The sequence below is a fragment of the Camarhynchus parvulus genome, chromosome 1 (assembly GCF_901933205.1).
Source record: "Camarhynchus parvulus chromosome 1, STF_HiC, whole genome shotgun sequence".
Lineage (NCBI taxonomy): Eukaryota > Metazoa > Chordata > Aves > Passeriformes > Thraupidae > Camarhynchus > Camarhynchus parvulus.
The window spans coordinates 61,549,102-61,575,912 of record NC_044571.1 but is presented as its reverse complement, the minus strand read 5'-3'; the positions used below and the strand labels follow the sequence as shown (position 1 = coordinate 61,575,912).

Here is a 26,811-nt window from a genome sequence, read left to right as displayed (position 1 = left end):
AAGAGAAAAGGAGCTAGAGCAATGAGCTCTGGCAAAGTGAAAGGCAGAGTTTTGTGTGCAGGGGGACAGTCTCACATTGCCCCACGAAACAGCATACAGCTGTTTTGCAACAGCCAGTGCCTCTTATTTCATCACTTTCAGAAAAAAATAAGCAAGTTTGAAGAGAAGATAGCAGGAAATTTATAGGTGCCAGGGAACATGTGTCATGCCCCTGTCTAGCAGCCAGACAAATTACCATATAATTAGCAAAGTACCAGTGCATTAACAAAGCAAAGCCCTGATGGTAGAAAGTGAGTAAATTTTAGTAGTGTCTTTGACTTTCTTGAAACCAAATTCAGAGTTAAGTTATTCCTGACTAAATATGTTTGTGAAAGGCAAGGTTGTCCCATGAAATGTATTTTTTTGCTTTGGGGAAAGGTACAACTTTATTTCTGTCTATAAAGTGCCATTTCACATCAACATTTTCATTGCCTTACTTGCAACAAAACTTAAACACCACAGTGGTGGAGAAGGTATCAAAGAAGGTAACAATTTAATACAAGTCTTGGAAGCCTTGAGGTTTTAATGGCTTTGCCATTTATTATTTATAGTGCATGGTGGGTGTACACTTTGCCAAGCAATGCATAACCAGGCAGCTCCTCTGAGTATGGCTTTGAAATAGAAAAGAAAATGAAAGAACATCAATATCCCTGTGTTTCAATTTAGCAATTATGTTCAGGTTTAAGATTATTTTAGTTCTTCCTTTATATTCCAGTCTAAAAATAGTTTGTTATTAGATCTCTTAAAACATCAGTGTGGTCATAGGTTCTTCTGAGGATAAGGTCAAATAAAAGGAAGGTTTAGGGCCTGGCTGTGATATATTGGTTTGGGAATGATGGCAGGGAAGGGAATGCTTTGCTAGAGTCTCCTTTGGTACCAGTTTGCTTGTATTCTCAGCAGCTTAGGTGAGAACCACTTCCCTTTTTTACACCAACTGGTAACTCAGCAGTCTTCTGGGGAGGAAAGAGTGTATTTGCACAACTTTGTTTTGCTTTTGCAATAGTGGGTTTATGCTGCTTGCCAAACTAGAAAGAAGTGTTGCTTCCAGGCAATGTTGTAATCCGGATGTCCTGAAGTCATCTGAATCTCAGACTGTCTCAGGGAGTTTTCTATTTTCCTTCTCAATGTTTTTTACCTTCCATTTATTTCTTGTTGGCAGTTCCACTGCCTTTCTTGCACTGACCCAGGGAGCTGTCTTCCCCTCCTCAGCATCCTGTCTCAGCATCTAAGCATGGGCTGACTTTCACCTCATTCTCCCTGTGACATTTCAGCTCTTTCACTGATCTTCCATCCCACTAAGTTCAAGATCCTTCCTCCCAACCACTCCTGATCTTCAATATCTCATCTGTGCTGACAGCTAAGCTGTTTGTGTTCAGTCTACACCAAACTCCCTTCTGTCTTGCCAAACTTCCCCCCTGCCCAGCTTTTCTCTTTGCTTCTGGCCATACATCACTTTGCTCAAAGCCATTGCCTGGTTCTCGCCAGTTGGTTTTCCCTTTGCTCCTTCCTCAGGTGGCTCCTCAACAAATGTTCCCTCCAGAGGAGCTCTTTCAACTTGTTCACATTGCTTATCATCGTTGCTCATCCACACATTCTCCTTTGCTCTTATATCATCCTCTGCATTTGCCTGGTCATACTGATTTTGCAAACAGTTTGGAGTGAAGCAGTGCACTGTGTGCTTAGAATACCTAGTGAGTTACCAGTGATGGGACTATTCACCCAGGATTGTTGGATGCCCAAAGTATTTTCAGTTTGCATGGGGGATGGTGAAGTGCTGAAAGAGGTCGAACTCTAGAAGAGCGTGGCTCTGCTCTTGGCTGGTTAAATCAGTAAAAAATATTGGGCCTGACCTCTCCTACTACTGTCCAGAAGCATTTTACTCCTCTCTGTGCCTCAATATTACCATTTAATGATTTAAACAAAATGAGCATTTTAAATACTGAAAGGTGCCTTTTTGAAAGGGGATTTTTCTCCTTTTTTTGCTGTGTGTTGCTAAAGCTTTGGACTTGCACTCACTTGATTTCCTTATGTTTTGTTTTTCCTACTTGAACAATTTAAAAAGTGACAGTGTTTTTTTGTTGGGAATAACTCTGAAGCCTTTAAATCTGAACATTCTGATGCCTTTCTGAATCTTACTGTTGTGAAACCACAGTGGGGTATTAATTAGCAGCATCCACTGGAACTGACAGGCTGAAGTCAAGGGTGAATCTGTAGAAGCTCAGTTGTGTGTTGGAGCAGGCAGCGACCATCCTTCTGTCACCTGAGGATAGTCACCCCTCAGGTCATGGAGGACCAATTCTCGTTCTTGGTGTGCACCTGAGATGAATCTGATTGCTCAGCTAGGTGTAGTTACCTTCACAACAGTGGGTAATGCTGACCTAAAGAAGTCAAAAGGGGTCATTACAGCAAAGCCCTTCATCCTATTAGTAGTATAAATGTCCACATATGTCAACATATGTACTAATAGGATTCTCTGTATTTAAGAGATTACTTAATTACATATCAGAGGTCATAACTTGTGCAATCTGGAAGAAGCCATTTTATGTTGGTGATACTTTTTTCTTAAAGTTACTTTGCAAAAGTAATATTACAGGCAAAAGCCTGTAGTGTTTCCTACCTCTTAAGCCTAGAACAGTCTTCATGCTATATAAAGCATTTTTGTGTTGCAAATTATATTGCTTAAGTGACTGGACATGAAAGAATGACCTTGCAGTGGAATATGGACTTTCTGGCTGATAGTGTAAAATTTTCTTGTGTCCAGCTGCATTTTAGTTAACCCATAATTTGTAAAAACACACAGCAGGCAACAGAAAAAGATTGGCAGTGAGGAATCGGAGGCAGGAGAGATACCAGGACAGACTGGGGGAAAACTATGGATCTAACTTTACCCTAACATACATAACCCACATTGCTAGTGGATCACAGGGGTTTTTGAAGGTAATCCTTGAAAGTATGGTCAGAACCAACTGCAAGAGCAATGACATTATGGATTCTGCTGCACTTCTCTAGTTATCAAGGTCAGAGTGAATGAACAGATTTTTTTATTGCTATCCTCATCCTAAAACCACAGTGATTAGGCAGGAATAGGGTGCCTGATACTACTGGGAGGCAGCAGATGAGTTAACCACATGAGTTGCTTTTTGGGCTATTTCAAAGCTGTGTCCATAGTAGTTTTCACAGACACAAGGTATCAATGCATGAGTTCTGCGAAGCATTGACTCTGAAGCCCAAGTAGGCTGTACATAACTGTGTTTTTGGAGAGGGCTATTGAAAATCTAGGGGTTTTGTTTGTTTGGTTTTTTTTTTTAATTATGCAGTTGAATTTTAGTTTGGGAATGGCACATTTCTGATTTTTTCCCCTCATTTGATTACTGTATCTACAGCAACCACTTCCCAGGATCAACTCAAGTTTCCATTCTATTCTATTTAAATTGTTGTTTGGTTAATTAATACTTAAAGAGACATAGGACACTATAGTCATTCTCACAAATATAGAATAATAGATAGTCTGTCTCCTGAACAGTTTCCTCATGAATATATGCAAGGGACAGTAGGTGCATGAAAAGGCAGATGGGGATAATGTGCATCTTCTGGCAGTGTATTTAATGATGCCATAAAAGAAAGTGAACTTTCCCTTCCTGGTTATTAAGGAAAGTGCCTGTAAAGTGAAAATCTAATCCTTGCTCCTGTTTTGTATCTTTGATGAGAGGAAAAGCAGGAAAACTCCTTCTGGCCAGACATTCCTAAAGCCACCCAGCCTCAGGCACTAATTTAGGCACCTTGGATGGAAAATCCTTAAACTCCTGCATATCCAGGGAGAGAAGCAGCTGACTTTTGGAAAGCCAGACCTGGTGCTCTGAGCACCTTGTGAAAGAGCTTCTCTCAATCCCTCCACCTTGTAAGGGTGAGCAGCCTCCTCAATAGGTACCCAAAGGTAAGTGGTGCAAATGTCCCCTGAGGTTCTGGCTCCATCCCAGTGCCCTGTGAAGCACCCAGGGCTGCTTCTCTGCCAGCACTGCTGAAGAAATGACTGGATAATTGTGTTTCCAAGGGGAAATAACAAGAACCAGCACCATTTAGTCCATTTTCTCCGTGAGAAATGAAAGTCAGCAGAGGTAGGATTTAATTCCAGTTAAATTAGTATAAATAAAACTGTTGTAATTTTGAGCAGGGCCTGACAAAACAACAGAAGGGACATGGAATTGTGTCTTATCTACACAGGATTTTATCGCTTTGCTTGATTTCAGGATACAGAGAGGAGCTGGGCTTTCAGCTATGGCAAGCTGCTCCAAAGCTTCGAAAACCCAAGTGAAAACCTCTCCCTGTTTCATCACAGCTGCAAACCCATAAAGCACCAAATGAAACAAGTGTCTTCTCCTTGCAGGCCTGCCCCTCACAGAAGTCAGGATGGCATCGACAGCACACTTCTCCGAGGAGGAGATGGCAGAGCTCCGGGAGGCCTTCAGCAAAGTTGGTGAGTGCAGCCAGCAGCAAAGGCACTGCTGAGGTGTGAACCTGTGGTCAGCTCTTTTCTCATGGTCTGACTGGCCAGCTGTGAGGAAATGGAGTTTGTTCCAGCACTGATCACACATCAACCACAGAAAGCCCTTTGCCTACCACTGCAGGCCTCCCAAATGAAACCACATCAGCTTGCTGCAGAGCACTGGCCTCTTACACAGGGGGTGCTGCGGCTCCAGCAGGATTTACAAGAATACCTCAAAAGTTGTACAGCAAACCATGTTGGGAATATTCTCAAGTGTTTTCCCAAGAATAATGTTTATTCACAACAAATTATTTGGAAGAAAAAAAGGTCTTATTTTAATGTAAATTGAGTATTCCCTATGGGAAGGAAGAGTGTGAGAGGACAAATGTGCAGATGGATAACAAATTTGTAGTCCCTTCACAATGACCTTTCAAGCCCTTTCTACTGTGTTTTCTTTCCAAACCTTTAGGCATCTCATCTGATTTGTCTCCTTTAAAGTCACACAGACCCATTTGCTGTCTACCCAAATTCTAAGAAAAGGACATTGTGCTTCTAACAGCTCACTTAACTCTTATCAGCAGATCTATCAGCCTCACTGGATTATGCACTCATCAGCTGTCTTTGCTGATCCAGGTGGTCGTTGGTTGATTTCTGAGCACACAATAGTCTAGTCTGGCAATCTTAAAAATCTGATCCCTGTGAGTGTCCCATACACCCAATGCCCTGGCAAGGCAAATCACAGAATCCTGGCATGGTTTGGCTTGGAAGGGACCTTAAAGATTATCTAGTTCCAACCCCAGGGCCATGGCAGGGACACCTTCCACTACATCTGGTTGCTCCCCCAAAGGTGGGAAGGAAGCTCTCATTCCTCTCCCAGACATTTCCCTCTCCAAGTCCAGATCCTTTTGTTGAATGCCATGGTGAGATGGATAGGATGCTCTTTGCAATCCTTGTTAATCCTGCTACTGATGCTGAGAGCTGAGTGTTCTTTTGTAGCACATGTGACTCAAATTGCAACTTCCTGTGCAGGAAGTCAGCTCACACTGCTCTGAAATCACCTCAGCCTCCAGGATGGGGAAAAGAAGCCTGCAGAAAAAGAAAGACACAGACATTTAAAAGCCAAATATAAATAACCATATATATATATATACTATATAACTATATATACATTTATCTGTGTCATAACCACAGTGTTTTAACAGAAACTCTCCACGTGATGAACTCAGTTTGCTTTTTTTTATCTGTGGAGTTCTTCACTAAGTGGAGAATAAAGGACCATGAACCTGTATTGGTGATCTTCTCATCAAATACTACCCTGTATTGGTGATGACCTTTATCAAATACTTGCAGGAAGCCCAGCAGGAGTATTCATGTTAGCACCACCACAGAGAAATGCAGATATTTTTATTTTGAGGATGACCATATGCAGTTCCAGACTACTTCTGATGTAATTAGATCCAGAAACCAGGCCAAAATCACAAATTATATCTATGGATAAGTGCATATGTGTATTGTGTCAACTTTATTTTCTTTAGCTGTTCTGTGGACAGGATGCTACCTCTATAGATCACATTTGTCTGTGTGTAAACCTTGGAATGGTGATTATATCCATTTAAACCTAGCTTTTTAAAGATATTTATATGTCTAAACATATAAATTAATCACTGTGAGGTTTTTTTTTTTGGTTAAAAAGTGGTTGTAATTCTTTCTTGGGTGTTAATAACACCAAAGCAATTGAAAATACCAGATTTCAAGACAACAAATTTTTGTATGTAATGTACCTTTCCTTTTGGGTAAAATAAAAACAGCCTTTATGTGCAGAAAATGTCACTGGGCTGATGTAGAATGTAAAAGTTTGCTTTAATCTTTGCAGATATCAGCGGGAATGGCTTCATTGATACCAATGATTTAACAGAGGTGTTGAAGGCTGCCAATCTCCCTCTCCCAGGATACAAAGCCAGGGAGCTCATTCAGAGTCTGACAACCACGGGGAATGGCAGGATCAGTTTTGATGAATTTATTTCAGTAAGTAAGGTGTCATTTATTTCAGTCACTCAGGGTGATCCCCAGGGCACAGCAAAGGCACAAGCACAGGGTCTCATGGGCACCTCATTAATCCAATGAGTCTCCTCATTGGAAAAGTTGAAAGCGGAAAATAACCAAACTACAAATTCTGCAATTTACTGGGAGACAAGTTATGTGAATACAGCTGCTCATTGCATAAATGTCATATCTTTCAGTTTGGTTGATGCAGCAAGATATAGCTTTTCAGTCATACACTGCAAAAAGATGATGTTCTGTCTAGATGATTACAAAAAGTGTAAGCAGATTGAGACTTTTTAATCAAAAAAACTTATTTTTCTGGTCTGAATTGGGTCAAAAGCAAATGCTAAAATAGTGGAATTTCCCTCAGGATGGAGAAGTAGGTTTTTACTTGCTCGTTCTTCAAACCCAAACTTCTGTGTCCCAAAGTAACATTTTTATTACTTAGCTGATCTTTTTTCCCTGATTTGAAAGCATAAAAGCTGAGTTTAATCCTTTTGTACCTCAGCAGATGATACAGAGATTATACCCAGAAACCACTGAAAATACTCAAGCTGCCCTTCCCTATTCATGAAGCAGAGAGAATGTGTCTCCCGGCCCAAGAGATCACTCTTTTAGCTTGGTTTAATTCTCCAAAATTCTAAAATCCTCTCTCGTGCTTGAAAGATTTTCCAAGACCTGAAGAGTGATGACGTTGCCAAGTCATTCCGGAAGCAGATCAACAAGAAGGAGGGGATCTGTGCCATCGGTGGCACGTCGGAGCAGTCCAGTGCTGGCACACAGCACTCCTACTCAGGTGGGTGCAGCTGGCCCTCCCTGACAGCAGCAAGTGACACCGGCTGCAGCAGCACAAACAGCTGCCCACTGCTGCCCCTGCTCACCAGGGAGGCTCCTCACTGCTGATAACTCATTTCCCTGCACATTTTAGCAGGCACTCATTCTATAAACTCTCCTTGCAACCAGATAGTTCCTGACTTTTTCCCATAGAGGGCACAACTCCATCAGGGCTTTTCTCCCAGCCTGTTTCTCTAAGCTGAAAGTTGGTTGCTGTTGTTACCTGCTGGCCACAGCCCACTCTGAAGCAGTTCCATGGGGAGGAGGCGCTACCCTTGGCAGTCTTCTGCAGGGACAGCAGTGCAGGACTGACTCTCTCTGGGGAAGGGAGAACAGACAATGCTTCCAAGTACTCCGTCCACCTTCATCCTAGAAAGCACCTCCTCTGGAAGCTACTGGGAGCCATGAGAGCTGCTGCTGGTACAGGATAGCTGTGCTTCAGCCCTGCTGAGCTACCGGCACATCTGCCTATTACCCTCTGAGTGCTCTTTGTCAGAGCCCAGTCCTGGCCAGGCTTTTCTAGATACTCCACATGAAGAGGGTGTAATGTACAACACAGAATTGTTTGAACTTGTGGGGTTTCTGTTTAGCTGAGTGGTACAACACTGCATTCAAATTACAGTGAAAGCACAAATTATCACTTGCAGAGCTTAACATCTGCACCACACATTTGAACCACATGGACTTCATTACCAGTCTCTGTAATATGCCTGATCTCAGGACCCAGGCAACCCCAGTGAGTGGGAAGGGGTATTGAGGAGGGAGTATTAACCAGCTCAAGCCCTTTGCTGTCCTCAGCTCCTTTGTTTGTCTCCTGAGAGCCTCTTCCATGCAGGGTTTTGTTGATCAGTCACACTGGTGGAAAAGGCTCCCCCAGGAGTTCTGCCTGTGTCAGTAAAACGATGGATTTGACGTTGTGTCCACAGAGGAAGAAAAATATGCCTTTGTCAACTGGATTAACAAAGCCCTTGAGAAGGACCCGGACTGCAAGCATGTGGTGCCAATGAATCCAGAGACAGATGACCTCTTCCAGGCAGTCGGTGATGGCATAGTGCTTTGGTAAATGATACCTTTCCTTCTCACAAACAGGAGCCATGAGTCTGCGAAAACTCACATTTCTGTTCAAAGTGAACCTGCTGAATTTACATTAAGCTCAGGAGCGTTTGCAGACTCAGGGCCTTGATAATACTAGGGTTTTTGTGCTTCTTTTATCTTCAGAAATATAAAGCATATTTCATGCTTAATGAGAATTTTTCCTTGCCTCTAGACACTTACAATTAGATGAAGTAAGTGAAATTTGAGGAGCTGCTTGGTTTTATTTTTGCCCAAGGACTTTTCATGTTTCACACAAAGTGGCACAAAATAGTGAGTGCTTCCACAGACATTTTCTGCACAATAAACTTCTCACACAACTTCACCTAGTGGCATTCTGGCCTCATTGTACCTATAGTACAATCTGTATGTAGCCCAAAATAATTCCTTAAGCATTGACTGTGTGCTTCTGTGTATATATGTAGAAGCAGACGGTGATAAGCTATTTTTGTTAAGTAACTCTCCAGCTCTTTGGCTTGTCCTGCAATGTAGAGAACCTGTATTTTGTGCACATATAGCTTACTGTACTTCTTGTTATTTGTTTTTCTTTTATTTCCAGTAAGATGATCAACTTTTCAGTGCCAGATACCATTGATGAGAGAACAATCAACAAAAAGAAACTCACACCCTTCACAATACAGGTACTTAAACACAGCAAAATCCTTTGCTTTTCCCCTTAGGATGCTTTTGTGTAATCACTTACAGAAAAGGCTGGTTCTGCCCAACACAGGCAAAGTTGTTTGTGGCACAGTGAGATGCTCAGGTCCATGTCCTAAAAACATAAAGAATTATATTTACATTGCTTTCCACACATATGAGCAACCCGACTAACCAAACACAACGAATAATGTTCACCAGATCAGAGCTTTAGATGCTTTTGTGGTAGATGCCATGTGAATGAATGCAAGAGCACAGGGATAGTACCGTGACCAGTTGCAGCTGGGGTAGCTCTCAGAAGTCTGAATCCCTCTTTTAAGGTATGACAATGCGCCTGAACTCACAACTGCAGTTGTTGCAGTCTGATGTCCTCACCAGAATATTAGCTGTGACCCTGGAAGTATCAGTGCAACATGCCTGGAATTGGACCATTGCTGTTGCATGTCTTTTACAAGCCAGTGTTTCACCTTGAATACTGAATCCTTTTTTTCTGTCACATGTGCATATATAATTTTTTAAATCAAAGGGTTTTAATTTTCACTACTTAAAGTTTATTGTGTTTCTCACACAGCAGTATGTAGAGTGATATTTTTATATGAACAACATCTATGTACCTGGTACAGAGTATAAATAGATATATGGAACAGATATGAACCTAACCCAGTTTAGCCCTCAGCTACTCTGATTTGATGGAACATTAGCCAGACTCAAGTAAGCTCAGAAGCCATTAAATTGGATTTTTATGCTGTATACCTCATTTTTCAGTTATAATCGTTTTGGTCAGCAGCATAACTTAATGATGCAGCTCAGATCAATCCCTGTCACATGTAGACATGATTTGATCAATATAGCTTCCACTTTAAGTTAACCCTTTTACAGCTGTCTGCTGGAGAAAAGGCAATTAATTTGAAATGGTCCAATTTTTCTAGCTTATGAGAATTTACACTATGTCTCTCTCTGCATTTTGTATCTAATCAGATCTCCCTGTCATGACAGCAGTGCTGAAATTCATGTGAAAAACTGCAAAGCTGTGTGATAAATTATATTTTCCAGGCTTCTTTGCCTGCCTTACTTGCCCTCTGTTTACAAAGCCACCTTTTTGCATAGTGTAGACCCGAGGATCAGATTTTCTTATTCCCTTTATTTTAAATGGTCAGGAAATGGCAAAGGAACATAATGTTCCTGAAATATCACTTTTATTTCTGCCTGTCACTGTGAATCACTGATTCCCTCAGCTTCCTCTGCACACTCCCAAACCAGGAGTCCATACTCCAAAGTTCAAAAAGAAAATGTCCACATATTACCAGTTCTGACCTTGGCTGAACTGCAAGGCTAAAAACTCATCAGGTTTGTTCATACCGATTCCTGGGACAGCATGTTCTTTGCAAACACTGCCAGCTAGCAGCTTACTTGTGTCTTAGGTATCAGGGCTTTTGCAGAGTGCTTAGGGAGAGGCGAGCCTGGAATATCTGCCTGTTGATGGGGCTGTAGCTCCTTTCCTCCTCCATGTGTGCAGGACTGAGCAGAGGAGAGTTTGCCCCATGCTGAGGGTGCGTCTGTGCTTGAGCATGAGCTCGAGCATTAGCCCTGGGGAGAGCCTGGCCTTGGTAAACCAGCACTGAGCCAGGACATCGCTGTGAATGTAGATGTATGCTCTGAGCTCCAATGCCTTGTGACCTGACGTTTGCCACCTCAGCCAAAATGAGGTCCTTTCTGTCTTTGTGTTGAGACCCAGAATCTGCCTGTAAATCCCCAGGAGAGTCTCCATTCCCTGCCCTCTGCATCAAAAGAACTGTGGCCAGCAGGTCAAGGGAGGTGATTCTGTCCATGTATTCTGCTCTGGTGAGCACCCAGAGCACCCACCTGGATCACTGCTTCAGGAAAGACACGGTTCTTTGTGCTTAAGTGTATTTACAGTGAAGCTGCCTGCAGATTTCACTCATTTTGGCTGTGCTCCGTTCCTGTAGCCTCAGCTCTCAAGTTTGGCATCATTCAAAAGTTCTCATCTTTCCTTAGGAAAATCTGAACCTGGCCCTGAATTCTGCTTCAGCCATTGGGTGCCATGTTGTTAACATTGGAGCTGAAGACTTAAAAGAAGGGAAACCTTACCTGGTTCTGGGTCTTTTATGGCAAGTCATCAAAATTGGACTCTTTGCTGACATAGAGATCAGCAGGAATGAAGGTATGTATGGCTCTTCCTTTCAGTGCTCCACTGTCATCACTGCAGAGTCTTTAGGACAAAGCCCTTAAAAAAACCCAACTGGATTTTATTTTTTTTCTTCAAGTATTTGTTGTCTGTTTTCTTGAGTGGTCTAATTTTCCTTGCCTTTCACAAGCTTCAGCACTCAGAAGTCCAAGGCTTTCTGCAGAATGGTGTGTTCAGAGCCTTTCCATGCTCACTGGGTCAGGAATGGTGGTCTGCATCCAAATATATTGGTGTATTGGTGCTAAATCTGGGATAAGCAAATCTGCATTCAGGAAGCTTGGCTCCTTGCTCCTGATTGCCAAACATATTTCTTTGTGAAATCATAATTATAGAATCATAGAATAATTTAGGCTGGAAGGAACCTGTGGAGGTGCACCCTGGAGATCTGACTCAGCCATCCAGCCACCTGCTTTCAGCAGTACAATATCTTAAGTATAACATCTTAATGTCAGATGAGATAGCTCAGGGCCTTTTCCTGTGTTTTCTGGGCAGCCTGTTCCAAAGCCCAACCACTCTTGCTCTGAATTTTTTTTTCTAGCTGGAATTTCCCTTCTGGCACCTTGTGTCCACAGCTCCTCATCCTTTTCCTGTGCATACTGGAAAAGTGCAGATCTGGCCCCTCTATAATGGTTGAAGACAATACTTGCTCCCCTCTCAAACCTCTTCCCAGGCTAAATAGTCCCAGTTTTCTCATCCTCTTCCCTTACATCACAAACTTCCATCCAAACATTTTTGTGTCCTTCCACTAAACTTGCTTCAGTTTGTCAGTCTCTTTTGTACTGGGGAGCCAGAAACTGGACCCAGCATTCCGGGTATATCTCACTAATGCCAAAATTCTCTATGAAGTAGCTTCATCACAAAGGCTATGGGTGTACCTGCAGCCCACACAGCACCTCATCTCGCTGCTTTGTTCCCCATGCCTCTGGATAGTCCCTCACCCAACAGTGACACTTCCTTCCTCCAGTTTCTGTGCAGGTGTTACCTTCATTGCCTCACCCCTTTCACATTTCTGTCCCTTTCATTGCCAGAGCCACCAGTTCCCATTCCTTTGTAGATAGCCTTGCCCTGCTTATTTGCTATTTTTTCTCCTTTCTGGTATTTTCTCCTTCACTTCTCATCTAAGACTTCATCTAAGGCTAGACAAGCCAAGAAAATTCTGATATATTTTTTCAGGTTCTCTCTTTCACTCATAGCCCTTCTCTGCAGATGTTTCAGGTAAAACTCCCCTAGTCCTTCTCTGCAGATGTTTCAGGTAAAACTCCCCTTTCTTGAGCATGAGACCCTATATTTCCAATGAGCTTTCATGAGCACATGATACCAAGACAGTAATACATCCCAACCTCTATGGGAATTACCTGGATACACTTAATATCGTGTTGGATTTTCCCCATGTCATATCAAATGGTGGCTCAGAGTAGCTTGGAAGACATCTAATCCACTCAGGTTCTTATCCTTCGTTCATATAAGCTTTTAGCTAATAGCAGTTATTCATATTAATTCCCCAGTGAATGTCTTTGAACATGGCACTATTAAATTGCATTCCATTTTTATTACTGTCATCTAGTTCATTCTGTCTGGTTTCCTGATCATCCTCTGTATTGACTATGCCACCTATTGACTATCATCTTCACATTTTTTAGCATGTTGTAAGTATTTGTGCCAAGATAATTGATGCAAAAAAAAAAGGAGAAGATATTAATCTAAAAATCAATCCACAATCAACTCCACAAGAATCCTTCTTCCAGTCTTCCAGCAGTGTCAACACTGTTCTCTTCATAAAATCCTCTGTCTTCAAATGCTTCTATTATCCCCCTCTGGTCCAGTTTAACCCCATTGCACCCTATATCAAATTATCTGTGTAACTCCACTTACAGTGTGTCTCCACTGTTTCCTTTATGTAGCCAATCCATAATTCTTTCAAGGTCTGACAAAAGATACTGGAAGAAAATCAGAGCAATGTAACACACTCTCCTTTTTTACCACATTAATAATTAGTTTCCACGTTAGTTCTTCTTTTCAAAACTAGTTCTAAAGCTTTTCGTGGTCCAAGGTTTCAAGGGTCAATCCTTCCATCCTGCCTTTTCCTCCTCTTGTGAACACAATATCAATTTATCTGTGTAAATAGGGTATCTCCTCAATTGACAGATAAATTAGCCCTACTGGCCCACAAGCCCATGAGGTCATGTGCAAGTGTTCCAGAATGCCTGTGTGAATCCAGTTTCAGTGTGAAGGTCACTGAGATTTCTTTCATCTAAGCTGCAAAAAGCCTGTGTTCATATTTTCATTCTGAGCTTGCCCCTGTGCTCAGCATCACTGCATCCAGCCCTGCACTTCTCAGCACTGGAAAGACTTGGACCTGCTGGAGTGGGTCCAGAGGAAGGCCACAGAAAGGCTCAGGGTGCTGGGGCACTCCTATGAAGGTGGGCTGAGAGAGCTGAGATTGCTCAGCCTGTAGAAGAGAAGGTTCCAGGGAGCTCTTATTGCAGCCTTCAACACCTGAAGGGGCCTGAGAGAAAGATGATGACAAAATCTTCAGCAGGGCCCGTTGCAGTAGCAAAAGGGGTAGTGGTTTTAAACAAAAAAGGGTAGATTTAGACTGGATGTGAGGAAGGAGTTTTTTGCAGTGAAGGTGGTGAAACACTGTCAGAGGTTGCTCAGAGAGGTGGTGGATGCCCCATGCCTGCAAACATTCAAAGTCTTCTCAAATGGGGCTCTGAACAAACTGATTTCGTTAAAGATGTCCCTGCTCATTTCTGGGAGGGTTGACCAGACCTTTATAGCTCGTGGGCAGCTCTTAGACCACACTGAAATTGTCTTCCACTTGTATATGATCCACTACTAGATACACAAATTACAGCCTTATACTCATTTTATTGAGGTGATCCTTTCTCTGTTTACATCCTCTGTCATGCTAACCCAGCTTGAATTTTGGCAACATTTTGGCAGCTCACATTTCGAAGCTAGGGCAGGAAAATGTTAAAGAGAGAAAACAGTTACACATTTTCCTCAACAAGTGTTCACATCATTATTTTTAATTTTTTTTTCCTGCTTAGCCTTGATTGCTCTTCTGAGAGAAGGAGAGAGCCTGGAGGATCTGATGAAATTGTCTCCAGAGGACCTGCTGTTGAGATGGGCAAACTATCACCTGGAAAATGCAGGATGCAACAAAGTCAACAACTTCAGCTCAGACATCAAGGTATGAGAAATACTGACCAACAAAAGCAAAACAGCAGCTCTACACCCAAATTCCTGCCCTCCACATGGAGACTGTGCACTGAAGCACTCCAAGCAGCTGAGACTGCTCTGTCAAGCACATGGAGCTGGGTACATAAAATGCTTTCATTGGGGTTTGCCTTTGCACTCAGTAGTATTCCTCCTCTTCCTCCTGACCTCCCAGTTATCACTGACAGCTCCTGCACACCAGATGCCTGAGAAAGGAATGGACACTGTATTTTCAGTTCCTTGCCTCTATTGCTCACCTCCTTTCCAAATCCTCCTAAATAACTCTTGACCTGACTTTTGTTTGGAAAAGCCTGGACCTTATTCAAACATGTAGAGAAAGATGATTAGGCATTTCCAATTCCTCTTGATCTTTCCCCACTTGATCTTTCCTTCACCTAGGCTATGTGCTCCTCTGTCCCAACATTTACTATAGCCCTGAATGCAGTTTTCTCTGAGTTTTAATTTGTTTGAACTATTGAAAATACTACAGCTAGACTGGGAGACACTTGCAAGAGTAGATCTGTAGTCTGGGCAGCATTATTTCATATACTCAGGACCTCTTGGACTTTTGGGTGCAGATTTCAGCAGAGCTTTCTCTGTAGGACCTTTTTGTTCCCAGACAGATGTAGCTGAACCTCAGTGGTGCCCACTGATGAATTTTTGACTCTAAAACCCAGTGTGAGGCCCAGACAGCATCCCAGATGTGCAGAGGGTGTATAAGGGAGCTGGTTTACAAGAAAGCCAGGGGCTGGCCAGCACACCAACCTCACCTGATTTCTCTGCTCCCAGAATAGCATGGGAAAAAACCAGCTCCCAAGGTACCTGGTCATAGGCTTCACTAGGGACTGAAGCATAAGCACAAGCATTTAATTGAAATACAGAAAAAAAAAACCACTAGGGAAGGCAACAGGAGGGGTAGAGAGTCACATTTGATAATACAGTTTTTATTGTAATAGATTTTTTCTTGTAATCCAGGTTGGGTGGGTGGAGGTGACTGGAGAATATCCATGAAAAGGGAAGGGAATGGAGTCTTTCCCATCTTTCTGTGTGCTGGCCAAAAAGACTACAGTTCAGCTGATTGAATCTTATCTACAACTGAACGCTAAATCACAATTTTGGTGTTTACAGTAGGAAATGAAGGCACATATTTACAAGATTTCGGTGTTTACAGACATTGTCTAAGTCTGTCTCCCCACCTCACTTCTGTTGTAAATAACCACTTCCTAGATACAGTACATAGTAATACAGATGTAAAATATTTAAAATAATTCAGGTAGTCTGCTTAATATTTTGAAGAGCAGCAGTTGGGTTAGTTAGTCAAGTCCCTAGACATTAAAATGTAGCTTTATTTTCAGTTCTTTGAGTTGTTTTTGAAGTGATTTAATATTTTCCACATATGGAAGCAGCATTGTATTTCACAAAAGATTAAAGACACAGCATGATAAACCCTTGTCTTGTTCTTGCCCTTTTGCCTGAAAAATGCTGATATTGTTGTCAGTGTTAACTTTTGTCCTTGAAAACTATGCTTTCTCTTCCACAACTGTTCCAGCCTTGCTTTGAAATCCACTTTAAACATCTGCTTTCTCCTTCTGCATTTTCTTTTATTAAATGCTCAGCAGCCTGACTTCTACAGCATTATAAAGGTATGCATTTTCCTACATCTAATTTTACCTTCAGATTAAGTAAATTCTGATATCACTTTGTTGTTGCTGCCCTTTCTGTAAGTTCCACACACAGCATTCTTGTCTTGTGTGTTGGGCATTCTCCAGCACATATATATTGTGCTGGAGAAGGGGAGAAATAGATTTGGCAAACACAGCATAAAGTAGGAATTGCTAAGTGCTTCCAGCTTAATTAATTTAATTATGTAGCCCAATGATCGATGTAATAAAAATGAAGCATGCAGGCACGTTGTTCAGGGGAGCACTGGCAAGCAAAGGGCTGAGCTTTAGATGTAGTTTTTCTTCCCTTTAATTTCTCTGTCTGTCACAGGACTCAAGAGCTTATTACCATTTGCTGAACCAAGTTGCCCCCAAGGGAGATGAAGAAGGCATTCCAGCTATTACTATTGACATGTCAGGATTAAGGGTAAGATGAGATAAGTTTGGAGTAAATGCCAATATTTTCTGTCCATTACTTGCATTCCTGGCCAACACACGGCTGTGCTGGGATGTCAGAACCAGCAAATTCTTTCTTGCATTGCAACACGATCTTGTAAATCAGAAATCAAAGCTTCCAAAGAATTAAGAATTATGTGTTTGGATTTTTGTTAGATAGTAACTCTGAAACTTCAGCAACCGTTTAATCACACTGATAAACTACTAGCACGCAACAAGTGTATTTAAATACATTTATCTGTGAATTTCATCAAACCATCACATTTATATGGAATATGGCTGTAAAAGCAATATGGTGAGGTGGTTGAATCATGAGTAAAGCCCATTTGAAAACACAGACTTGCCATTAGCGAAAGTGGGAACGGGAATAACAATAAATCCATCAAGGAGCTGCTTTAGCAGCTAGATGCCCACAAGGAGACCCAGGTGGGGTGGGTGCAGAGCTGGGGAGGGTGAGGCTGATGTCGCATTTGTGCCGAGCAGGAGAAGGATGACGTGCAGCGAGCCGAGTGCATGCTGCAGCAAGCCGAGCGCCTCGGCTGCCGCCAGTTCGTCACCGCCACCGACGTTGTCCGCGGCAACCCCAAGCTCAACCTGGCCTTCATTGCCAACCTGTTCAACAAATACCCTGCCCTGCATAAGCCAGAGAACCAGGACATCGACTGGGGCTCCATTGAAGGTCAGGAAAATGCAAATATCTCATGGTGCACTGTGATATTTCCCTTGCGTCTCCTTCCGTTCATGGTTCAGTGCTGTAGGGGGATAGAATATAAGAAAATAAAGATAGTGTAGAAAGTAATCTCACCCCTAAGGAGTTGCAGCTGGGCCAGTTACCAAATATTAGGAACAGGCCTGGCTTTAACAGGCCACACCTGTGACCAATGAGAAGGAGAGTGCTATAAAAGTGGGGTGGCTGGTTGAGAAGGGAACTGGAGTCAGTTGGCTGCTTTGTGAAGAAGGAAGAGTCAGTGCTCTGAGGAGCTGCCCACAAGAAACACCAAGAAGGTCTGAAACTTTTGTGATAGGAGACAACAGTATGGAACCCCTGCAATAAGATGACAACACAGTGCGCTGTAAATTCAGTTAGGGTTTTCTCCCAAAACACTTACATTACTGAAGTGTGGTGTTCTGCAGGCCTTTGATTGATGTGTCTGTTGTTTTAGGTGAGACAAGGGAAGAAAGGACATTTAGGAACTGGATGAACTCCCTTGGCGTTAATCCACGAGTAAATCACTTGTACAGGTAAGATGAGGTATTGCACTTCCTTCAGATGATAAATACAGCCAGCAAGTTAATTGCAAGAACATAAAAACTTCTGGGCCCTATAAGAATATATGCTGCTTTGTGTTTCCCAGGAAACTAAGTTTACCTCTGCTAATAGTTGAATCGTGTTTCTTTCCTCTGTTCTTTGGACAATGATATATCTTTTTTGTTGTTTTCAGTGACCTGTCAGATGCCTTGGTTATCTTCCAACTCTATGAAAAGATAAAAGTGCCAGTAGACTGGAACAGGGTGAACAAACCACCATATCCTAAACTGGGTGGCAACATGAAGAAGGTACAAAAAGCTAGAATAGCTCCAGTAGTGATGCCTTATCCTCAGTGAATGCCTAAATCATTTCAAACAGCAATGTGGGTATTCATGTTGCTCTCCAGTCCCAAGGACAGCACCTTAAATTATTTTTGTGCTTAGTCAGTGGATAATTTTTCATCCTGAAAAAGAAATATACATTAGACTCACTTGCTCTGTTGGCAGGTGAAAAATATCTGTTACCTAAAAAGACTTGACAATTTTTGTGTCAGTATTTAGAAACTGTATTTGCAGATCCCTTTTGCTACTGCTTTGGGCACTGATTGTAATGCATCTGGACCGTGAGATGCATGGCACTGGCTTAATTGCAGCTGTCTGGATCACTGCCCTCCACTTCAAATAAAGACAGTGATAATAAGCATTCTTGATCAGATGCATCAAGAACCGATCACACAGCTGCTGCTACATGCAAAGCTTTCTCCCAGCTATCTGGATGAGTAATTGCATCCAGTTAGACCAGAGTGATCAACCAATCTAAAATATTGGCTGGGACACTAATCCTTTGTCTCAGTGTAATGCCATGATGCTGGAGCTACCCATGAGCCATACACTTTTATTTTCCAGGATAATCTGCTTTTCAGGCCGTAATAAGAAGTATAGCATTTTCTTCTATGTTAAATGTTCAGGATGGTATTTTTGGGGTGCATCTGCCTGGTAGATTGGTAGTCAATCAGCTGTTTTATCACAGAGCCCCAATGTTCCTGTCTGCCCAGGAGGATCTGGGCTGAGTGATCCAACGAATTTAAAGTAATAGTGTCTTGTCTTCTTTCTTTTTCTTTTTTCCCCCTATATTTTTGACCTTGCTATTAACAGCTTGAAAACTGCAACTATGCAGTGGAACTGGGAAAGAATCAAGCCAAATTCTCCCTTGTCGGCATTGCTGGGCAAGATCTGAATGAAGGAAACCGTACGCTCACGCTGGCCTTAATCTGGCAGCTGATGAGAAGGTAGGTCAGAGCATTTTGGTAGGCTCAGTTTGCAGTGCAGTAGTTTCCTGATGCTCTCAACAGGCTACAGCCTTCTCACTCCTCCCTTTGCACTTCAGTGCCATGGCACAGCAACCTTCTGCTCACTCCTAGTTAAGGATGTGATCAGAGCACGTCTTGTGGGCAAGGCCGTGACTGTCAGATCATGCAGAAGATTGTTATTGTCACTATCTGCATAGCAACAAGAAATGTTTATTGCATAGAAGAGAGGAAAAGAAGTTAAAAGGTCTCTGTGTCAGGGAATGGGGACAGTGCCCCAGAAGTAAGGAACTGATACAGAAGTTTTGTAAGCTGATTCCTGAATGGGTATAACTCAGTACCTCTCCCCATTTTAATGTAATTCTCTGTGTGTGCATATTGCTGTGTTTAAGAGTGCCATAAATAAAAATAAAGAGCCCTAGTAGTTAGGAACTGAATACAAACTGAATTTGGGCTATAGAGTAAGGTAGAGGTTTATCAGTAGGGTAGTTAAACTAGGGATGAGGTGATTACTTACCCTAAGTTTGGGATGTCCTTCCAAGGTATATGCTGTATAAGCAAAATACTCCAGGCTTGTTTTCATGCAGAAGGTCAGTCTTAGCTGAGCAGAAGGATTCCCTTCTATCTCTAAAATCAGTGATTACCTCTTAAGTGCTATGAGAATGAGTAATTTACAACGAGATACATTCAGAGGAATTCCAGGAATTAAGTAACCAAAATTTAACATTCCCAAAACAGTGATTAAGGAGTTGGGGATGAAAAAACTCCTTAGATTAATAATTGTGTTATAATATACATCATATGCACTCTGTGTGTGTGTGAGGCAGAGGAATATCAGATCATTGGGATAATCCCAGACAAGCTGTGCACATACAGGACAGTTCTGAGGTTACAGCAGACTTTGAACAAATATCCTGGTTTCCCTCTTAAGGTACACCCTGAATATCCTTGAAGACATTGGTGGTGGAGAGAAGGTCAATGATGAAATCATTGTCGGCTGGGTCAATGAAACACTCACTGCAGCTGGGAAGGATTCAACCATCTCCAGTTTCAAGGTACAGGATTTTTTTTCAGAAATCTCTGCTCAGGAATCTCTTATTCAGAGTGCTTGTGTGTGTGGTATATAGATGTGTGTATGGTATATAAATGTGTGTATGCCTATACACGCACACTCTACATTATGATATAACTCACTGCATAGCTTGATTATTTTTCATTCCCTTTTAAAAGCTTGTTCAAATACATAGGTTTTATTCGAGGGACTTTATTGTGGAAAAGTAATAGAAATGTGATATGAACACTACAGGAAACACCTTGAATTCCAGTTTGGCTTGGGAAATCAAAGGATGGAGCCAGGAATGATGACTGGAATTAAGAAAGAACTGCTGTGTTGTTGGTTATGAATCAACAGCAATTACAAATGGCAGTATTAAAATGAACAATAGCAATATATTTATAACCTGTGCAGGGGTACCTTGCCCTATTTTGCAAGCTACCACACAAACACAGAAATGGACCATTTCTAGAGCGCTTCCAATTCCACTAACCACACAATATCTATGACACTTCCCAAGCTAGGGAACACTCCATGGATATAAATCAGCAGTTTGCACCAGGCGAGAGCAGATCCATCAAACTTCATGTAATGAGTTCAGGAATCACACAGCTGGTCCCTCTCACCCCTCCCATCAGTAAATGTCTGTCAGTGTCATCTCCCCACAGGATGCAAATGCACTAGCCCTGCACCCCATCTTTTGCTTTGATGACATTGTATTCTATGACAAGGTGACTTGCTTCATGGATGAGGGAAAGGCTGTGGATGTCATTTACCTGGATTTTAGTGAAGCCTTTGACAGTGTTTACCACAACATTCTCCTGGAGAAACCGGCTGTATATAGCTTGGACAGTTGCACTGTTTGCTGGGTAAAAACTGGATGGCTGGGCCCAGAGAGTGGTGGTGAACAGAGTTACATCCAGCTGGCAGCCTGTCACCAGTGGTGCCCCAGGGCTCAGTTTTGGGGCCATTTAACATCTTTCTTGATGGTCTGGACAAGCAGATCAAGTGCATCCTCAGCCAGTTTGCAGAGGACACCAAACTGGGTGGGAATATTGCTGCTGAAAGGCAGGAAGGCTCTGCAGAGGGATCTGGACAGGCTGGATTGATGGAACAAGGCCAATTGTATGAGGTTTAATGAGGCCAAATGCTGGGACCTGCACTTGAATCACAACAACCCTGGCAGTATTACAGGCTTGGGGAAGAGTGGCTGGAAATCTGCCCAGCAAGAAAGGACCTGGGGGTACTGGCTGATAGTGGCTGAACATGAGCCAGGGTGTGCCCAAGTAGGCAAGAAGGCCAATGGCATCCTGGCCTGGATCAGCAATAGTGGCCAGCAGGACCAGGGCAGGGATTGCACCCCCTGTACGATTCAGCCACACCTTGAATCCTGTGTCCAGTTCTGGGCCCCTCACTACAAGAAAGACACCGAGGTACTGGAGCATGTCTAAAAGGCAACAAAGCTGAGAAAGGCTCTGGAACATAAATCCTATGAGAAGCAGATGAGAGGGCTGGGGGTGTTCAACCTCAAGGAAAGGAGGCTCAGGGGAGACCTTATCACTCTCTACAACTGCCTGAAAGGAGGGTGTAGCCAGGTGGGGGTCAGTCTCTTCTCCCAGGTAACAAGTGATGGGACAAGAGGAAATGGTCTTGAGTTTGTAAATGGCCAGGGGAGGTTTTGGTTAGATATTAGGGGAAGTTTCTTTCCCCAAAGGGTTGTCAAGCCCTGGAACAGGCTGTCTAGCAAAGTGAGTTGGAGGATTTAAAAAATGTGTAGATGTGATGCTTAGGGACATGATTTAGTGGTGGACTGGGAAGTGCTAGATTAAGGGTAGACTTGATCATAAAAATATTTTCCAACCTAAACGATTCTATGAAGTTTCATCCCTTGGGTAAAAAGAAAAAAAATCCTTGAAAGAGTTTTTAGTCTGCCTTAGATAAAAAAAAATATTCTAAGCAGCCTTTTGTGAAGATCTAAATGGTATTTTACCGAACTGTTCATTGCTCTTGAGTCTAGACTCTGGCTTTGTGGGAGTTCTGTCATCCTGTTCTTTCATTTAATTTTCTTTTTGTCTATGCAGGATAGCAAAATCAGCACCAGCATGCCAGTCCTGGATCTCATTGATGCCATTCAACCAGGGTCAATCAAGTATGACCTCTTGAAAACAGAGGACCTGAATGACGAGGAGAAACTAAATAATGCTAAGTATGTTTCTGCCAAGTGGCACTTAGCATGAGTTACCTAACTCTGTCTTTAAAAACTACTCTGCCGTCATTTTCATCTGGCACAACCTCATGTGAGAAATACCGCCCGAGTTAGAAGCATGAAGGCTCTGAGTTAGGTAGTAAAAAGAGTATCAATGGAAATACAGTGTGTAATGTAGTTCCTGCTTCACAAATCCCTTGAAAGGATTGAAATCACTTGGTTTTACAAGCTCCTATTTTCTCATGTTAAATTTAAAATTCTTTCAGATATCAGGGAACAATGCCAACAAACAGTGAAGAGGGATTAAGTGACAGCTCTTTAGTCACCTACAGGTAGAACAAGGGCATATTTAAGAGAGAAGAGGGAGGACAGGATTCATGCCTGAAAAACTGGTTCTCTAGATGTGGATATTGATTTTTTTTTTCCCCTGAATGCAAATGATTTCCTAGTAGAGAGTCAATTCTGGGGGCATCTCTCTCTCAGAGTTACACAGATCACCTCCTGGTCTGATCATCAGTTTAATTTCTCTTCTATACAGTAACTGCAATCAGAGCTGCCATTATTTTTGTAAAGACTTTTCCTGCTGTTCTTTCCCCTTCTATTTCCTACCATCTGTCCTCCTTTTCTTGCAATCCTATGTATGCTTTTCTCTGTACTTTATTTCTTCATTCCTCTGCTGTTCTTTTCCTCATTTCCCACCCCTGTTCCCCCACGTTCCCAATGTTTCTCTGTATTTTGGGGGAAATTTCACAAATGTATGTGCTCTGAAATGGAAAGAACCTGGGATTTTCTAGCTTTTTTAAAAAAATAGAGAGAAGAGACAAACTCACTGGAGAACAGCCAGTGGCTCTGAGCAGGTAGATGGGAATGTCAACTTGCACTTTCTGGGTATGACTGAAATAAGTCCCCAGATGTTGATTTCCAACAACACTGGTTTCCACTGACATCGCAGCCTTCTGCTTCTATCCTTGCAAGTTTGTTTACATGCAAAGTCTGAGTCTCAAACATTGAAGGGGGGCAAGGTCATAATGGCTGATTTTGAGGATAAACTTTTAGGGGATGGAAGATTAAATGTTTCATACCAGGACCTGCAGATCCCATCCTGCAGGTAATCAGTGCTCTAACCATCAGGGAATGCACTCTGCCTTTTATTAGAAATGTAGTTCTTTATGAGCCTGTCTCATACATTCCTACAGAAAAGTTTAACTTTGGTAAATGAGTGAAACCCACTCTGGTATTGATCATGTAAAACACTTAACAGGGGGAAAATTATTGCTACTGCACTAATTTCTGTCTTTATTTTTTCCTTTTTTTCTCCCACCCCTGCAATGCAGATATGCCATCTCTATGGCAAGAAAAATTGGAGCAAGAGTCTATGCCCTTCCAGAAGACCTGGTTGAAGTAAAACCCAAAATGGTCATGACAGTGTTTGCTTGCCTTATGGGGAAAGGAATGAAGAAAGTTTAAAGCACAAAAGACTTGCACTGATGCCTGTTATTCACCCTTTAGATTCCTTCAAACTGGATGCTGTTCTCTGTGTCAAATAAATATGCAGTGCGCTCATGCTTTTAAGACATGAGTGTTATATGTGGTTCCAGGCCATACAGAAGTTGTGTATTCACATGTATCCAGGAAATACTTTGATGCTTGATTTCTTTGCCTTATTTTTCCACCTTGCTAGCTTATAACCATTTCATATTCCTAAACAAGTTTTTGACACTGAGGCCTAAGCATATAATTTCATTAATGGATACCAGGGTTTTCTGTGGAGGTCATCCAGTGACAGACAGCTTTTAGGACTGTGAAATGTTATACTCTGCTTCTGCCTGAAAACGTTGTCATGCTTTTTGTAGCATTTCTGCCATACTTACCTTCAGTTTGCACCTGGGATGACAAAACAGGTTTTCTCAAGCCAATGCAAGTAGTAGTGGCTGTTTCTGGAGAGGTAGGATCCTCTGAGGAAATTCTTGTGGAAAGAAAGTAGTGTTTGGTGTCTGTGATGTGCTGCTGGTATGTAAACTGAGCAGTACTTTTCCCTGCAAGTTATGCCTCTGCCATCCATGGCATTACTCACAGATTACATTACTGCTCACCAAAAAAAACACACTGTAGCCTGGTCCTCCAAAAACATCCAAACTCTGGCACCTTTGCAACAAATGTTCTCCAAGGAATAACTCGTTTTTATGTCATAATACGCTTTAAAATGATTGCAAAGCATGATAGTAATGAAAGCCATGTTAAAGAAACTAAGGGAATGTACTCAGTAGCAATACAATGAGAAGTGAACAAAGGGATACAGAATGACATATTTGTGTAGACAATAAAAATTCAAGTGCTAACTTCACAGACTTGGACTCAAGGGGCTGTGGCTGTGATTCAGGAGAGCATTTGTACCTGTGCTAGCATAAGAAACACATACTCAAATGCTCCCCTGAACCCCGGCTGGGATCCTCAACAGAGCTAAATCAGCTTTGCATTGCAGCTAACAAGGCACTGTAAATTTGCCTCAGTTGAGGTTGTAGCCCTGTCTATGGGTAGTCAGTGGGATATATTTGCACTGAATCTCTTCCTTGGCATGAGACATTTACTGGCCTTTATGTGGATTTTACTGTGGTGAAATGCAGAAGGAGGGAATTTTGCCTTAATGCACTCCCATTGACACAGTTCTCTCCCTCTCCCCCTCCCTTTCCTCCAGCCCTTCAGAACGGCCTTAACAAAGAACCCAATAGTCTATGACGTGATAAGTCTCTCCAAATAAAATGTTCTATAAAGCCAAATGTGTAGTCCTTGCTTTTAGTAGTGGATGTGCTAGTTGGTGTGTGTCATGGAGCTGAAATGGGGACAGAGGTAAAAATAATCTGTGGGCTCACTGACAATGTGTCTTCTGCATTGTTACTGAAACCACAGATTGCAGAGAATGGAAAGAATTATTTCCTAGGCCACTTGTGAAAATGCTACTCTGAGACACTGCCAAAGATAAGACACTGTTCTGGCTGGACTTCCAGTATGATTTCCCTTTTGGTGCACTGCCTAGCATCGTCTTACTTTGCCCAGGTACCCATAAATTTTGCTTATTTAAGCATTCTGCAATGCAAATATGCTGCTTTGTTTCTGCAGGAATGGCCAGATCCTGATCCCAATCAGATCTGACTGCCCTGTTTCTCTTAAGAATTTAATACAGGATGAGAAAAGTGCAGTATCCTAAACCAACCCCATTCTGTCTGGTCCTAGTATTTCCCAGTGCTTCCAGAGGAGGAGAACATCTGAAGTGCTATACTATGGAGATGTCACCCCAGCTTATTGCCCAGGAAGGGGGAGTTATGAGATCATGGCCCCTACACTCCTCCTCCTCCTCTTTTCAAGTGTGGCACCTGCTGTTGCCAGAGAAGAGGGGTGGCACTGAAAAGGCAGCTCCATCCCCTTTGTGATTGACTTGGGAGTCCTTCAGAGGTAAACCAGAGAGAGGAAACTGGGACTGCAGAGCTTCTGTCAGGTGGGATGACCATGTTTTGTGTGAGTCTCATGCACGTGTGTGCATTTGCAAAATGAAGAGGCCAATTTTGGTTGGATAAATGGTGTAGATCTGACAGGACCGGGTAATCCTGCCTGAAGACAGCCCTGTTTCAGGCTCCTTGTTTCAGGGAGATGGTCTCACCCCAGACTCAGGGGCAGTCATGAAGGATGAAGTAGATGACCTGGCAGCAGAACTAGGGTGAGAAGGATGGCTTTTCCCTTGAACCCAAATGAATGCAGGTGTTTGCCATCCCCAGAGAGCAGGGGGGATTTTCAGGCGTTTTCCATTCACCAGCTCTTAGCAACTCAGCTTTTTGCACAGGGGTAAGATTTTTAGAGGAGTCTGCTGAGATGGGCAGAGAGGAGGCTTCTATACATCATGCATTGCCGCTAGGCAAGGTGTAGGACTTCGAGGGCTCTGGGGACTGAAAGCTGCCTCAGGCTCTGGAGAGGGGCCAGGAGATGTACGGTGTTATTTGAACCACGTTTTGTGGAAGGGGCTGCTTTTCCTCCTCCTCAGCATCCCAGCACGCTGGCACGCATCCCTCCCCGTCGGCAGCGCTCTGCCCGCGGGCTGCCTTGGGGAGCAGCATCACCGAGCGCCAGACCGCGCTCCGCAGCACGGACAGATAACCACGAGATGGCACTCCCTGCGCCCGGAGCTCGCACACCGGCAGGCGGCACTGCCATCCTCTGAGGAACGGAGGAAAAAATTGGATCCTGAACTCTCGGCACGAAGCCAGCACTCGCCAGTGCGCAAAAGGGAGTAAGTGCTGCTGGCAGGGATGCC

At 42.8% G+C, this 26,811-nt stretch overlaps 1 protein-coding gene across 2 annotated transcripts in view; it reads left to right on the top strand.

The window, feature by feature from the left end:
* Positions 1–25,276, top strand: part of LCP1 (lymphocyte cytosolic protein 1) — a 30,300-nt gene extending 5,024 nt beyond the window's left edge. For both annotated transcript variants that reach the window (XM_030944640.1, XM_030944651.1), the window contains exons 2-16: positions 4,424–4,513; positions 6,396–6,547; positions 7,232–7,361; positions 8,326–8,458; positions 9,051–9,132; positions 11,165–11,330; positions 14,408–14,550; positions 16,569–16,664; positions 17,177–17,372; positions 17,857–17,935; positions 18,136–18,250; positions 19,097–19,230; positions 20,180–20,303; positions 22,384–22,508; positions 23,843–25,276. In XM_030944640.1, the coding sequence (XP_030800500.1) occupies positions 4,447–4,513; positions 6,396–6,547; positions 7,232–7,361; positions 8,326–8,458; positions 9,051–9,132; positions 11,165–11,330; positions 14,408–14,550; positions 16,569–16,664; positions 17,177–17,372; positions 17,857–17,935; positions 18,136–18,250; positions 19,097–19,230; positions 20,180–20,303; positions 22,384–22,508; positions 23,843–23,975 (1,875 nt within the window). In that variant the 5' untranslated portion in view covers positions 4,424–4,446 and the 3' untranslated portion in view covers positions 23,976–25,276. The remainder of the gene's footprint in view (positions 1–4,423; positions 4,514–6,395; positions 6,548–7,231; positions 7,362–8,325; positions 8,459–9,050; positions 9,133–11,164; positions 11,331–14,407; positions 14,551–16,568; positions 16,665–17,176; positions 17,373–17,856; positions 17,936–18,135; positions 18,251–19,096; positions 19,231–20,179; positions 20,304–22,383; positions 22,509–23,842) is intronic.
* The last annotated feature ends 1,535 nt before the right edge of the window (positions 25,277–26,811 follow it).